General features: G+C 45.4%; 2 protein-coding genes across 6 annotated transcripts; both read right to left on the bottom strand.

Moving 5' to 3' along the window:
* Nucleotides 1-2,029: 2,029 nt before the first annotated feature.
* On the bottom strand, nt 2,030-3,079 carry LOC120662952 (probable carboxylesterase 18). The gene has a single exon (XM_039941995.1). It carries the CDS (start codon nt 3,053-3,055, stop codon nt 2,030-2,032), a length of 1,026 nt encoding a protein of 341 aa, XP_039797929.1. The 5' UTR covers nt 3,056-3,079.
* Nucleotides 3,080-5,552: 2,473 nt separating this feature from the next.
* LOC120661993 (stomatal closure-related actin-binding protein 1-like) lies at nt 5,553-10,656 on the bottom strand. 5 transcript variants are annotated; one of them, XM_039941037.1, is made up of 14 exons: nt 9,788-10,394; nt 9,619-9,691; nt 9,110-9,416; nt 8,769-8,897; nt 8,479-8,571; nt 8,019-8,159; nt 7,421-7,489; nt 7,193-7,276; nt 6,833-7,013; nt 6,634-6,750; nt 6,486-6,544; nt 6,219-6,353; nt 5,948-6,097; nt 5,553-5,819 (listed from the first exon to the last, which is right to left on the bottom strand). In XM_039941037.1, exons 3-14 carry the CDS (start codon nt 9,395-9,397, stop codon nt 5,781-5,783), a joined length of 1,485 nt encoding a protein of 494 aa, XP_039796971.1. In that variant the 5' UTR covers nt 9,398-9,416; nt 9,619-9,691; nt 9,788-10,394; the 3' UTR covers nt 5,553-5,780. The 5 variants fall into 5 exon arrangements, with proteins under 5 accessions (XP_039796971.1, XP_039796967.1, XP_039796968.1 ...); XM_039941033.1 differs by having other exon boundaries at nt 9,533-9,691; nt 9,788-10,393; XM_039941034.1 differs by lacking the exons at nt 9,619-9,691; nt 9,788-10,394 and adding an exon at nt 10,500-10,656.
* Between the last annotated feature and the right edge of the window lie 5,557 nt (nt 10,657-16,213).

Here is a 16,213-nt window from a genome sequence, read left to right as displayed (position 1 = left end):
TCTATGATAAGGGTTATGGTGTATTCGATAAGTTTGTTGGAGATATGTTCAGTAATAGGAGGAAAGCTAAGAGTGAGGGACTGGATAGAATTTCCTATTTGGATACCACAATCAAAGGTTGTAGCTAACGGCTTTCGACGATACGAACTTTCTTCCATAGGCAGATATGCTCATACTAAGTGCTGTAATCTCTCATTCATGCGCATTAAGGAAATTGTAAAGAAGAAAGTTCTGCCCAAATAAAATTGCTCATCGCAGTCAAACCATGTCAGCCTTACCCTTGACTTAGCCTTGCATGTAATATAGTTGTTTCCCTACCACTTATTGAGTACCAACCATAAATGTACTCACTCTTGCAAAAATGTTGTTCAGACCAAGATAACAATTGCCCGGAGTATCCTAAAGACTTTGAAAGATTTCTAGGCATATATCTCCCAGTCAACTGCCTGTGATGAAGATGATTCCGCTGTTACTCTGAGAAGCTATTTATTTGTTTAAGATTAAGACTGTCAGTCATGTAATAATGTTCTTATATTCTCTCTTTCGTATGGCACTGTAATGGTATTTCACTTTATTTATCTATCGTGTGTATGAAACTTGATCCTGGCATACATACGAGATGTATTTCGGTTTCTCTCATAAACCGGGTGTGACAGAAGTGGTATTAGAGCAGTATTGACTGTAAGATGTTATCCAAGTTAGAACTAGTCGGAAATTAAGGTATATATTAGAAGCCATGCCTTTATTCATTTATTTAAAAGGGGTTGTTCTTATTTGCTTACTTGAAAACTTTTTTAATTATTTTTGGAGTGCGTTATTAATTTTGTTTAATTCTTTTAAATAAAGTTTCTCAATAAGTTGTAAAACTCTGTTGATAAAAGCAAAAATTTCTGTTTCGTTGTTGTTCTGTGCGCTGCTACATATGACCAGATCTCGCCAGATTGCTAGGAAGAGCACCCGTGGATCTCCTCGTCGTTTCCAGCACCCTCAGACACCCGTCCAGGAGGAGACACCCGCCCAGGAGGAGGTGCCAGTACAACAGGAGGAGTGGCGCGTGTCAGCTGTGCCTAGGAGATCTCTGCAGGCAGGAATCAGTGAAGCTGCCAGGAGAGCTCAATCGAGGATCTGCCACATCTACTGGGAGGAGCTTGCGACCTCCCAGGTTCTTTCCATGTCGCAGTAGGGGTGCGGCCAGTGCTCAGATTCCTCTTCCACCCCCTGAGGAGAGGAACCCCACCATGGATGCAACACAGGAGTTAGTTGCCGCCCTCAGCACTGGTCTGGATGCAGCAGGAGTGGAGCTGGATGAAGCCAAGGATGATTTAAAGAAGCTGCGTCGTCAGAATCAGATCTTGGAAGCTCGTCTGCAGGGAGTATAGGAGCCGCCCCAGTTGGAGGACGATGAGGACCACTGGGAATGTTCACCCACACGCAAGCGTGTCTGCTACGGAGATCCCGACTACCGCACCCGCTACCAGTAGTTTTTAGATTTAAGGGTCTTAGGAAGAGTCCTGTCATGGTTTGTAATCGCTAGTTCGCTAGTTCGAGAACTATCGTTAAAGTGTGATAGTTTAATTAGTTTAAACAGTGTGTTTTTAATTCTTGATTGGTGAGAACTTGGTGATTCGTTCTTTGTTTTTAATTAGTTTAAACAGTGTGTTTTTAATGCTTGATTGGTGAGAACTTGGTCATTCGTTCTTTGTATTGATTGCGATGGAATTGTGGAGTGATGACCGCAATTACATCTAGTTTTGATAAAATTCATAGTTTAGTAAGTTTGAAGTTATCTATTTTATTTTGTTGTCTCCTCTTATCCTTGCGGGCCTTATGGACCGAACGGAGTGGGCTAGACCTGCGTGCGGCATCTCTCCCTCTCTCTCTCCGTGCTGGATTATTGCTTGCCGTCGGCATCATCCAAACATGAACATCTTCTAACCTTTTTTTTGAAAATACCATCTTCTAATTTTATAGTGCGTGACACTTCGTGGATTATTCCACGTGCATGCTCCAGGCCAGACGCCCAGATCATCTAAACTAGACGCTTGGGCCTGTGCTCGTCCACGAAGAGCTTCATGTCCTCCACGAACTTGCCGGAGTCGGCGAGCTCAGGGAACGCGTAGAAGCCATGGAAGGCGTCCGGGTACTCGACCATGCTCACCACCCTCCCCTTACGGCGCAGCGTCTCCACGTACCTCGCGTGCCAGTCCTTGAGCAGGTCGAACCCGCCGACAGCCACCATCGCCGGCGGGAACGCCTCGGCCAGCTCGACGCCGTCGCCGCACACGCGCGCCGCCGGGTGGTCGCGGGTGGTGCCCTCGGGCAGGAACTCCCTCCAGTAGCGATCTGCCCGCGCCACCGTCAGTATGCGGCAGGCCTTGTCGAAGGCCAGCTCGGCGCCCGTCCGCTCCTCCCCACCGAAGAACGGCTGTATCAGGACGGCGCCGGCGAGGCGGAGGCGCGGGGGTGGCGACGACGACGTCGCCGACATGGACGTCCAGCGCTGGGCCACGTGGTGAACCATGTTGCCACCGGAGCTGTCGCCGGCGAGGAAGCAGCTGGACAGGTCGACGGCGACCGGTGCCAGGCCGTCCGGCGGCGCAATGCCGTCGAGGTAGCGCAGCGCGGCGACGCCGTCGTCGTAGGCCGCCGGGTAACGGTGCTCGGGGACGAGGCGGTAGTTCACGGACACGACGACGGCCCCGACCCCGCGGCAGAGGTTGTCGTAGGGGCGGGACGCCGCGGAGAAGAGCGCGAACCCGCCGCCGTGGAAGTAGACGACGACGGGGAGCGGGGCCTCGCCGGCGGACGACGCCGGGGGGGAGAAGACGCGCGCCCAGAGGCCGCTGGAGGCGTCGATGGTGACGTCGGCAGACCGGACGTCCGGGGCGTCCGAGCGGGGCGTGGGCGTGGCACCGTTCTTCAGGTCGCCGAGCCAGAAGAGGGAGCGCCGGATGCTGCCGTCCAGGCGGTGCGCGAACGCGAAAGCGGCGGCCTGGATGGTCACTGTCCACGGAAGGGACGGCATCCGGCGGGCGCTGTGGTCGGAGCCGGCCATTTCTTGCTTTACTTGGGGCTGTGCATGCTTACTCCTTGCTTGGGTGTATATATACATATATGTATTGTGCTTTCGGTATGTACTGTACCTTGTAATTGTATTGCTGCTGTCTTCTTTAGTGCGAGAAGTATATGTAGCAAAGTTAATACGGTCTGCAAGCTAACATGCATGATGGTAAGGTAGGTTGGCCTAGGGAAAATCTCTTAGCTGAGGAATGATTAGTTGGAGATTATCTTCAAAAAAACTAACAACTAATACATTTATTAACACAGGAGTAAAACACAACGGCGTAGCCAGCTTCCGTGTGACACGTTCCAAGCTCAAATGCACATTGTTGACTTTAATGAAAAGAGGCACCCAATCTAGCATCTGCTTGGCGAATCGGTTTATAGCTTATTAGTTGAACAGTATCCCAAACCTACCCAACAGATTTGATGAGTCTTCTTCGATTGAGGACGTGTGCTCGTATTGTCCGATTATTCTTCTTTTAGTTTTATAGGCCCTAGTGTTTTAAAAATGTTCATAGGAACAAGGTGCGTGTGCATACGTCTACAACGACCAATGCGCATGTACGTATATATATATGTAAGCCTCCAGACTTATTGTGTGCCGGAAAGAATCAGGGGAAGAAATCACAACTTTCGTAAAAATCTGTGCAAATCACGGTAAAAAAAGTCGTCTAAATTCACCAAAAAAATCATACAAGTAGATGATATGATGATACACGACCTTATAAAATATTTTGTCCAAACTCGACTTCGTTTGTGAGATATAAAAATAATAAATTTCTAACAAATCATCTTGACAGCTTTCTGACTTGAAAATTGTTATTTTTATATCTCACAAACGAAGATTTGCACGAATTTTTACGAAGATTTGTGGGTTTTTGAGCTAGGACCTAGGTTACAGAGCAAGGGCTCCTTTAACAACATCAATACACCATCCATGTAATGGTGTAAATGTAAAATGCAACATCGATCCGTAAACTTAGCTCATATCTAGATAAGCAAACTCACAAAATGCATATTTGGATCCTCAAAATTGGTAGAGAAAATTGCCAATTTGACATTAGAAAAAATAGTCTTTGCCTATTTGACACCTAATGTTCATTTTTTACCTATATGACGCCAAGTCCATTTTTCGTTGCCAAACTGACACTACCGTCGCCTTATGTTAGCCATCACCGTTAGAAAATAGTGGGACCCACTCGTCAGTTTCACCTTGTACCTCCAGCACCGTTCGAGATGCTACTTCGTCTCTGCGTATACTGTCTTTGGATGGGGAAAAGATCTCTCTGCTCGCCGCGCCGTCCGCGCACGCAGCACCGCGCGCTTCTCTGTCCCGAGCCCTCTTCCTCTCCCTCTGCTCTCTCTCTCCGTCTCGACCGTGCCCTGCCCCGGCCGCCGCGTCACCGCCTGCTTCTCTCTCTCTCTCTCTCTCTCTCTCTCTCTCTCTCTCTCTCTCTCTCTCTCTCTCTCTCTCTCTCTCTCTCTCTCTGCTCCGACCGGTGCCCACGGGCCGCGCCACCCCCTGCCCACCGCGCCCTCGCCTGGGCCCACCACCCGCGCCACCTCCTTCGCCCGCCGCGTTGCCCCTGTGCGCCACCCCGTGTTCTCTGCGCCAGGGCAGCACCACACAGCTCGCCGGCGAGCCCGCGGGCTGGCGCGCCTCCGCTCCCCTTCTTCCGCCCTGTCCCCGGCGCCCCAGTGGCCGCCGTTCCTCCGCAGCCCCGGCCCCGAGGCAGGCACCGAGGCGGGTAGCGCGGCCTCGGAGGTGCCCCGCGCGGGCACGGAGGCGGGCGGCGCAGCCATGGAGGCCCGGCATGGTCTCAGATTGGCCGTGCGTGGGCATGCAGCAGGGCGGCGCTGGAGGTAGGAGATGAATCTGACAGTGGGTCCAGTGTGTAAGTGAAGGAGGAAGAGAGATGAGGGGAGGCTGGACTGTGGGTGGAACTGACGGGTGGGTCCCACCAATTTCTAACGGTGATGGCTAACAGAAGGTGACGGCAGTGTTAGTTTGGCAACAAAAAAATACACATGGGGTCCTATAGGTAAGAAATGAACATTGGGTATCAAATAGGCAAAAATGAACTTTGGGTATCAAATAGGCAAAGACTATTTTTTATAGTGTTAAATTGGCAATTCTCTCAAATTGATAATTATATCACGTGAGATCTAAATCATCATATATTTTTTTTGTTTTATCCGAGTGAGGCGTTGTGGAGCGGACCGTTTTTTTGTTGTTGTTTTTTTCAATCGGACCATGTACAGGATGGATCATTCGGTTTGCAGTTACAGCCCATTTAAGCATTTTTACCATCATTTTGGAGCTCATATATAGCCGTGTGTGTGATGGGTAGTCATGCTGCTCGTCTCTGACCAGGTTTCCGTGCTTCGCAGGCCGGACTGACCGCTCGGACTGGTTGACGTTGAGCTGAGGGTCCATGCGAGTTAGATATGTCCAAACAAGGTCAGCCAAATCAAGGAACTTGGAGATCGGACAGAGAACAGAGAGGCACATCATATTTACGGGTACTAGGAGTTCGGGGGAAGAATTACACAGAGCTTAGCCTGTAAGTAACTACAATGCAATTAGTGGCTAAACTGAAATGAATCGGTCGGTGCCAACGCCAGGCACTAACTACGCTGCTAAACTGAATCCAACTACTCAGAGATCAGATCAGGTATCTAACTACTGCATGTCAGTCTTCAGAGTGGGCTGCTCGTTACCACAGAGTTTTGTCCCCTGGGCCAGCAAGGATGATCTGCGTATATTCAGACGGCAAAATTGGTCAGGGCGTATATTCAGACAGCAAAATTGGCCAGGGATCTCACAACCAGCGGTTTGCGGTACGACAGGGTGCGACAGCCACCCTTGAGATCGGTCACTTACATTGCAATCCATGGCGAATCTCCGGGCGAGCATGAGTGCTGAGTTGCGTTCCCTGGTTGTCTCAAAGCCCAACACAAAGCTCAGCTCCTTTCTGGGTTGCCAAAAGATTGCTTGCGGGGCGGCATCTCCACCACCTCTCATACCGCAGAGCTGAAAACAGATAGCAGGAATTAGGTCAGAATATAGCCTATGTTTCAGAATACCAGCAACCTACAGTGAGTGATCCAGAAGTGAGCTGCTTCAATTGCTGGAAGTGGTTCCTACAGAATACCTGCATTGACGACGAATAGAATTCCTTCGCAACGACTGCCTTTTCTCTAGTGAGTCTCATCCAAAGTCTCCCAATGCAAAGAACATGAAGGGAATCTGCAGGCTGAGCAACACCATTCACTTGAAGAACAACAACCTGCCATGAGGGATAAAAATGGTAAGGAAATATATGATGCCATCACATTTTTGCATTCTTTTCAACCAAGCTTTAATAGATATTAAAACAGGGTGCATTAAAAAAGAGCAAACAAGGAATGCCAAATCGTACGTTATAATTGGTTTCAGGATTCCTCATAAGAGCCTCCACATAATCGGCCAATCCTGCAGCTGCTTAATAAAAGTAATGTTACCAAAGTAACAAATTCACAATTATGGAAGCAACTAAATATGTCATATAGCACATCAGGAAAACATACCAGGGTCTACTGGACCAGCAGTCTTTGCGACTGAGGTGTGACCACCAAATTTGATTTCAGCTTCAATGTACCGCCCAACGTCGTGTGGTTCCGGAGCATACACTGGCTTTATGGCACCTAAAAGTGTAAGTAGCAACAAGTGTCAAAAAATTATGATATGTAGATTATGAAGTATTCTGTAGGATGAAAATAGTTCAACCTGAAATTATTTCTTTCTTGCTCCCTTCAGGTTGTATGCGAAACCACTGAATTGAAGCATTTGAAAAATCTACAGATGCATTGTCCCGAACAACTATGTGCAACATTGAACCTAAGGTTTCAGGACCCTCTAACACATACAAAGGCACATTATTTTCCTCAAGTCGTCGGTGCAGCTCCAACTGATATAGAAAGCATCAATAAAATCAGTTAATAGCACTAAAGTAAAATTTAATAAGTAAGAGGACAATAGAATCAGTTTTTTTAAAAAAAAGGACAATAGAACTCCACAGGTTTGCCAAATACACACAGAATTACATGAGCAGTTTCATTTTCATTTAAATGGATTTAGGATGTATACCTTTTTCAAAATGTAAACAGAATCTGAGGATTTTTCAGCAAGTTGATCGCGGAGAACTTGAATCTCATTTTCGATGTCCATTGCCTAGACACATATTCAGAGACTTGAAATATATTAGGTACTCTATAAAATCCATATGTAATCAATGAAGGGCTTGAAATGTGCCAGATGTGGAAAAAAAACTTGCAATTTGAACAGTAGTGTGGTGCAGTAAGCATTTAGATTTACCTTGCTTGGGCAATGCAGCATTTTCACCCTTCTTGCTTCTTGAACTTCCTCCTTCAATTCATCCACATCCTTAGGAGATTGCGAACAGGAAATGGTTATCAATATGTGCATTTCAGCTGGAAACAATTTTTAAACAGACAGCTGGAAACATCTTTTTTTTTAAAAAAACAGCTGGAGAGTGAACAAACTGCAAACTGAAAATTAAATCAACCCTTAACACCTACAAACAGCTACAGGTCAGGGGTTTAAGGCTCACAATTTCAGTTAAGATAAAAAACAAAAAAAACAAGGTGTCAGATAAATGACTATGGCAAACACAAAAAATAATTAAGTGGTCAGTGTTATTGGTCACCATCCAAGTTATGTCGATACTCGATAGCGAATTTACTTTGCCGAAACTGGATACATGTCTATGGATAGTTAAGCATAAAGGCTTACTGAGAAAAAGGTCGGTTTATCAGAGGACATATTAGACCTGGGCATATGAATATGTAAATAGGATGAAATGATTCAATCCATGTGTTCAAAGTAAATATGCAATGGATATACAAGTAGTAATTAAGGCAACACAATATTTCCATTTTTAGATATTGCCAACCTGTTTCTCAATTCTTTGAGATACATTCTCTTGTTCTTTAAGTGCTAGTCGAACTCTCTGTACAGCACCTTTAGCATTTTCTATCTCCAGCTGAGCATTAGCTCTTTCTTCATCAACAATTCTCTTGGCATCTTCAGAAGCCTATCAGCAAGACAGTAAACAGAGAAGCGCTTGAAAAGAATGAACAAAATGGGGTGCCGGATGGTGATGGAGAAAGCTCGAATGTGCTTCCATATAAGAAAATATTATCAGAAAAATAAAAAAATGGAGACTGCTATTTAGTTAGAAACAAATAGCTAGCACTGAAAAGACCATAAATACTAAAACAATTTCTCGCAGGTATTTGTAGTCCTAAAAATCTCAATTTATTGGTATCCTAATGATAACATATTCACATCTCCTGATAACAAAAATTCAAAGGCTAAGCTATTGCCTGCCAAACTAGCAAATTTGAACTCACCAGTTTCAACGAGGATGCTATTTTTGTGACCTCTGTTTTTTGCTGAAGCAATTCATCTTCTCTTTTGGACAGCTGAACTGCTAAAATATCAACCTACAGAAAGTACAGAACAATTAGGTGTCAACAAAAGGATACCACTTTAGAATATAACTTGAATTTTTTTTAAGAAGATGAAGAAGAAAGAGAAGGGGAAGTTAAACAAGCTATCAAATTCAAAAGTAAATAACCATTGAGGAGCAAAAGAAAAATCTCTGGCAAGAATCTACTATGACTTAAAAGAAGAAACCAACCATAGATAGAGACTCCTCAATTTCATCCCTATTTTTGCCCGCTACTCGAATTCTCAGTGACTCCAATACACTTTTTAGATTCTTCAGAAGGATGTCTCGCTCCAATAAAGCTGCATGTCTCCATTTCACCTGAAAGATAAAAGCAGTTAAAGAGGGGAATAAGCATGCTTTATAATTTATAGTTACTGCCAGTTTGCCACTGCACTAGTCGAGAACTGAATAATAGTAGAATAAGTGCTTATTTATACAACATGGAAGCTCAGGATATGTAAACAACTCCAAATATAGACAGTTCCACTAAATGAACAAATTGTTAAATAATTATCATCTGGAGTCCAAACCTCATTAGACAACAAGGTCGCTGTGTTAAAACCCTTCTCAAATTTCATGGTGAGCTCACGGACTGAAAGGCGCTGATGCTTATCAAGCAGATCTGCTGTCTCCTTGGCAACAGCGTCCTTAAGAGATGGAATTCCAGGGCTATCTGCCAGTTTGATAATAATCCCATTTGAACCATTCTTGAACGTAGGGAATTTATTTCTGATGATGTTTGCTGGACGCAGTGGCCCTAACCCATGGAGCTCATCCTGGTTCTTCCGTCCAAAATCAATAGTGGAAGCTCGAGTCATCTATGAGAGATCCTCAACCCTGATTGAAGAAAAATGAGCATTGGTGCACCAAACTAGTAATTGGCCACAATAAAAGAATCATTTATATGGAATGGCTAAAAGTTGACACCAGAATAAAAAGTTATGATGGGGAACCTGAGAAAAACAAAAGGCGGCGAATGCTGGTAGAACAATAACAGAGTAGAACATATAGCTGAATGCTTGTGCTAGCGAGTACCAACCCTTATGCCATGCCAGTGTCCAGAATCACATGAACCTAGTATTGCGCAGTGCCCACTAAACAGGGATACAAATCTGCACTAGAAGCAACTAAATTCAGGAGAAGTAGTGTTGGCATCAAGTGCCGTGAATTCCACTCAAAAGGACAGTTAGATGGCACCAAGTGCAAACCTGCCCACCAAATGAGGAGGACTTCCCTGTACGAACGTACAGGAGTGGTGTCTAACTTGGGGTTTGTTAACCAAAGATGGGAACAGCTAAGATGACTGAAAGCGAAATTTTAGCGTATAAGAACGACTGTGGTAACACTCCTGACAGCAACCGAGATGAGTAGGCAATTGCAAACGGACACCTGTAAGGCTTCAAATATTTATACAAAGAGAACACACACAGAATGACGAAGCGAAAGCTACTGTCGAAACACATTAGCCTTTGTTTCATCATAAAAAACCTAGCGAGATTGGCTCCCAAAAAAAAAACTGCCACGGGAGCTAACTTAAAATCCACTCCTGATGGACTTGCGCCACCTAATCGATTCATAGCTTCATACGAATTTCTACATGGTATCAGCGAGGCAACCCAACACAGACCAAGCACACCCGTATCACTCCACCGCTCGAAACTATTTCCTCCTCCAGACCTCCTCTATTCTCTTTATGCCGAAGCAGTCGACGAGTCCATGGAAATGCGAGCGCAATGCAACTCCGTAGCGGTTGCTAGCAGGGCGCAGCGCAATGGGTGGCAAGCAAATCACAGAAAATGAACGGATTGGGCCAAAAAAAAACTATCCGGATTTGACTGCTCCCATCGACCAGAGCAGAACGAGGAGCTGTTAGAACGGGCGGAAATGGGAACCCACCAATGCAAGCTAGGGCTTCCTTACCAGAGCAACGGAGGAACCAGTGTGAATCCGGGTGGATGCGCGCTTCCGGCGCCGGCGGAGCGCAGGACCTGAAGGAGAACTTGGAATGAGAAGGCGGGAGGAGCGCCGGGCGCTGGACGGCACCAGGATAACGAAGGCTTTTTTTTTTTGAGCAGCCAGGAAGGATAACGAAGGCTGGAGCAGAAGATCCGGGCGCAGGTCTGGGGCGAGCGGGCCGGTCAGGTTCAGGTCAGTGCGATCCGGACCGGAACGGGACAGCGCGCACGACAGGGTGCGCCGCGGCCCGCCGAGATTCCCTCCCCGGGTGCGGCGCTCTCCGTCAGATCGAGATCCGACGGAGGACAGTGGCTGGGAGGAGCGTCGGGGAGGGGTCAAGACTCCAGACTCGGGCCGTTTAGTTTCTAAACCAAATTTTTTTTCGTCAAATCAACAGTTTGACTAAATATTAGAAGGACTTTTTGGACACTAATTAAAAAACTAATTTCAGAACTCATCTAGAAACCGCGAGACGAATCTTTTGAGATTTTCGACCGCATCATTAGCACATGTGGGGTTACTGTAGCACTTATGGCTAATCATGCACTAATTAGACTCAAAAGATTCGTCTCGTCATGTACATCCAAACTATATAATTAATTTTGTTGTTTAATTATATTTAATTCTCCGTGCATGTGTAAAAACACAAATTTCGAGGCTAAAATTTTTGGAACTAAACGCGCCCAGTGATGGCGGGCGGCAACGTGGCGTGGGCCCGGAGATGGATATGTTGCCACGCTCCTCGGCTCCTGTTTGAAGTCGAACTCCTTTTTTTTTATGGCTCGAAAGCCGTTGGGACTTTTGTTTTTTACGTGCACCTTAGCTGATTTTCAGTTTTAAGATACCTTTTGAATTTGGACGGCGAGATCTTCCCTTTCTTCCTCTTCGTTTTAATTTTTTTCTGTCCGTGACGTTTCTCCCCCTCATATTATCGTTTATATAATTATATATCTCCCGTTAAAATTCTTCTCGAAGCTGAAGGAAATATGTAATGGGCAGCACAGTCAACAGTCAAGTGGTGAAGCTAAAGGCATAGCCAACGGCGCACATGGTTTGCATCACTTGTCTGCTTTCCCGGTTTCAAAAGGAAAATGACGCTGACTCCGCTCCATCAATCCTATTTAACTTAGAGGGCGATCATTTCATTTCTTATTTTCTAGACTACCGGAGATGTCAGGCGCGTATTTAATTTTGTTTCCATCAAATAATGATGTCAGTTATTTTACTTTAAAATGGAGTAAAGTGCACTACCGGTCCCTAAATTTGTTCGACTATGTCATCCCGGTCCTTAAATTCGTAAATCGATCGTTTAGGTCCTCAAATTTATTTGGCTGTGTCATTCTGGTTCTTAAACTTATAAACCATCTGTGCCCTATTAAACAATGTAGCGCTACACTACGACTATGAGGGACGAGGTTGGTGCCCTATAGTCGGGGAGAGTGGCCCTGATCCATGAACTGGAATGAAAGGCAAACGGTTGCTTGGGAGTGACTCGATAGTGCTCCAAACGTGTGTGTTAGGTTTACCTTGCAAGGATGGAAATTCGGTTCGAACTGTTCCGCCGCTCACGGATATTGAGACTGCTTAATCTCTTTGCCACATAGAGTTAGAAGTGGAACAATGATGATACTCAATCTTGTTAGATGCAAATAATTTCTCTACAATGCTTGTATAGATAGGTGCAAACCTAGAATAGTAAATAAAACTAGAATCTGAAAGCTAAAACTTGAAATTAAGGACCTAGTCTTTGTTGCTTTTTAGCAAAAGAAACCCCAGAGCCTTCACAAACCTTGCATGTCTAGTTAAAGGGATGTTATATACCCTTAGACGGGTCAGTCTTGCTGAGTATTAGTATATTCAGTCTTGCTTGTGACCTTGTTTTCAGGAATAACTTTGGAAGACCCAAACACTAGTTTGACTTGGCCTAGTGTTTTACCTCCTAGCTGGTCTTTGGAATGGGATCCATTTTCGACCCATAATAACTCGGCTGAATGATGTCATGCTTGGGCTTACCATGACATCAACCTTACGACGTTTGTGTATAATCGTGTTTTACTTTTCCGCTGCAGAACTTCTCTTTTACACTTAGTTTCTGTAAAAACCACTTTAAGTTCCTTTAGTAATAAGTTGTAAAAGCTAGAACTTCAGCTTTCTAGTTTCAAACTCTGATGTAAATTACACCCCTTATCAATGTGATGTAAAATGTTGTGGAATGTTGTATCTCTGACTCGCCTTCGTGAGGGATGTATACTTGTGTTACGATCCGATATCAAGTGGTTTCATCGAGATTTTACCCGACAGACCAGTGATTATACCGGTTGAGGTGCATTTAGGTGTTTAGTGCACTCGAATTGGTGTAATTTAAACTGGTTCTGCCACACGTTCATGCTTCTTAGCGTCGGTATCCGCATGATGACCATCATATTGACACAAGTGATTAAAAGTCTGTGCATACTGTAGTATAGTCCGAGTGCCCTGAGTTAACGCCAAGAACTCATTAAGCTTACGATCAAGAAGTCCCGCTGGAATATGATGAGCTCGAAAGGCATTCTTGAACTCATTCCAATTCACCACATGATCAGCCAGTAGCATTCCGTGGTAATGATCCCACCACATACGAGCTGATCTGTGAAGTTGCTGCGTGGCATATCGAGTCTTGTTCGCTTCGGAACAAGGAACCGTCAGCAAAGAAAACTTGGACTCGATTGTGCGAATCCAAGCGTCCGCGTCAAGTGGCTCATCCGCTTTGGTGAATAGCGGGGGCTGCGCACTGAGAAAGTCATGGTAGCTCGCCTCCTGCGTTTGATGAGCATGATGCTCACCCCGCGGTTGCTGCTGAGTTTGTACCAACCGCTGCAAAATTTCAGTTTGGGCGGCAAGAACTTCTGCAATGCCCACAGGTGGAGGTGGGGGTGGATTGCCATTCCCTCCGGCTCCAAAACTGCTGGGACTGCCGCGAGTTGATCCAACCATCTGAAACGTGAGTAGTTTGCATTAGGCTCAACATTGTCATTATTTCAAATGAAAATATACAACTCAAGACGTATATGGAAGAATATGAATTGCATAAATCGCGTTACATAGAAAACCGGTGATACGAAAAAGCGCATAACTGGAGTTCTGTGCAGGATATAAACTTGAAATTTTTACAGGAGATAGATAATTTCATGAGCTACAACTTTGGTAGTCAAGTCAAAGTCATATCCCCAGAGTAAGTTAGTCGAAAAATTCAATTTATCCTCCTCTGGTTTGCTGATTTTACAGAGAACAGAGCCTCTATATTTTGTGGATTTCTCCTGCTGTATATGTCCATTTGAGCAGAAATTTTGTGAGCATTTAGATGATGAAATTTGGATCAACTTTGGTATTCAACTCATGAGCTAAATCGGAAAGAAAGTAAGGATAAAAATTTGAACTAGCTGCTGCGTCCAGCTTTTCACAGTCTGCCAACATTGCACATGAGTAGCATTATATGTTCATTACATACATCAACTTCCCATTTCTACTTGAGTGCTTCTAACATCAATACTAGGGGGTTACTCAACTCTAAGTAAGCCTAGTAGCCCATGATCCAAAATTTAGGCTACACTAAGAGGAGTCTACAAAAGTCAGGAAACAGCGCCTCGGTCAACATGTTGACCGATGCCTCGCTCGCTGTGGGAGTGTGAGCCTCGATCGGCGCGGGCTATGGTGCCAGCTCCTCAAAGTCCATCTCCGAAACACCCTGGATCTCCTGGGGCTCCTTCTCATCATCCACCTGCATCGGGCCGGGTGGTGCGTGAAGAGCCACCTGCATCTGGTGGAGCTGACCCTGGGCGTCGTCGAGGTCAAGCTGAAGGTGTCCATCATGGAGAGTGGCATCATGGTCCATCACCGTGTCCTGAAGCTCCTGGACCTAGCTCTGGAGCTGAGTGATCAGAGCACCCCTGCTCGCAAGCTCGTCACTGGCCTCACGAAGCTGCTCGTCTCTCAGCTGGATGGTCAGGTGCAAAGCATGAGCCTGGTCAACCAGCTGAGCGGTGGCATAGCTCTGGAAAGTCTGGAGATGGTAGAGACCGTCTAGGCACAACACGGTCGTCCAGAGTGCCTCAACCGGGTCGAGGGTCGCAACCGTGTCCACGTTGGCCATCCTGTCAAGCCAAAGTGGGTCGGCCGGGTCGTGGGCCGGGAACAACCCGAACGCAGACAGAACAACCTCCAGTGGGTGCTGAGAGCAGAAGGTGGACATCGCCCTTATAGCAGTGAGCTCCCAAGTGTCCAGCAGACGATGGCCGATCACCTGGGTCACGATCGGCTCCCACCCGTTGAGCGGGTGCTGCGGAATCACCATCGTCACGCTGCAACGACGAACCCCGTCTTCCATGAAGTCATGGCCATCGTAGAGTGGTGGCTGGGAGTAACCGGCTGCACTCAAAAGCTCCCAGAGAGGGCGAGGAAGTCCATCCCAGTGCAAACAAGCTGAGTGCACGTGCCCCTGCTCGTCGATCACCGCCAACTCGTCCATCTGTCCCAACAAAAGACCGATGGATCAGCTTATGGTTAAAACAAGGAATGGCTGATTCTGGACAATTAAAGAAGTTGATCGAAATGATAGATAACATGCTCTGAAAATTCTCAAAATTTACAGAAGATATCTATGGTAGTGAGGAACATTTCATCTAGTCATCACTAAGATCAATTCAGATCCAAAGTAGGTGATATGCTCAAAGTTTCAAAGTGATGTCAAACCAGAAATCTGTTTGTCCAGAGAGGGTGTAATTTGACCATAACTACCAAACCAGTCGACCAAGATAATTCATATTTTTATGATAAGTTCTTCATCAAGTTACCTACAACTTTCGTATTGTACGATTTTTCATTTGAACAACTTAGGATGGTCGAAAAATTCAGTTTATGTAGACTGCTCAAAGTTGACAGATTTATAGAAGGTTGATATAAATTCAAAAACTCTATGGTAGGAAGCTTCAAAAATTCTCAAATTTTTATAGTAGCTCGTAATTTTATGTAGTTACATTTCATCTTACAGGACCAACTTGATTTGAGGAGATATTCATACCTTAAAAATTCGAGGAACCCAACATTCCCAGAATTTAAAAACTGTCTAGATGATCCTTAAGATCGTGTTGTAAACTTTTCGATTATGATTTCTTTCAAAGGTTTCTTTGCTGATGATTGGAGTATGAATGCATATCCTAAGCATCCTCACCAAAGAAAAGAACCGCCAAGTAACCTTGGTCTTACGCGGTTAGCTTCGGTGGCGTATATAATACGTTTCTTGCTACATAGCTACTCGATATAGATATCTAGCCTAGGATTCGATTTCGAGTTAGCGTACCTGCAGAAAATTGACAGTATATAAATGATCCTTCCGTGCCAGCACTCACGAAAGTGTTCCCATACATTACCGATCACTATAGAACCAGCATCCATACAATTCCCGCCGTATGGACAACGTTAAGCATACGTTACCGAAATAATGTATTGACCTAATTCCCGCCGTATGGACAACGTTAAGCATACATTACCGAAATAATGTATTGACCTGTACCATCGTAGACGGAGAATTGAATTCTAATTTTGAACCATTACTCCCCATATAATCAACTGAAGTTGGTATATGGGCAGCAGCTCAAGTAGGCCACTGCTTGAGCTCCAGCGTTCGGCTCGCATCACCGACG

This window comes from Panicum virgatum, chromosome 2N (genome assembly GCF_016808335.1).
Source record: "Panicum virgatum strain AP13 chromosome 2N, P.virgatum_v5, whole genome shotgun sequence".
In the NCBI taxonomy this organism is placed as follows: Eukaryota; Viridiplantae; Streptophyta; class Magnoliopsida; order Poales; family Poaceae; genus Panicum; species Panicum virgatum.
Note: the sequence above shows the minus strand (reverse complement) of the source record. Positions and strands in the feature narration are given on the sequence as shown.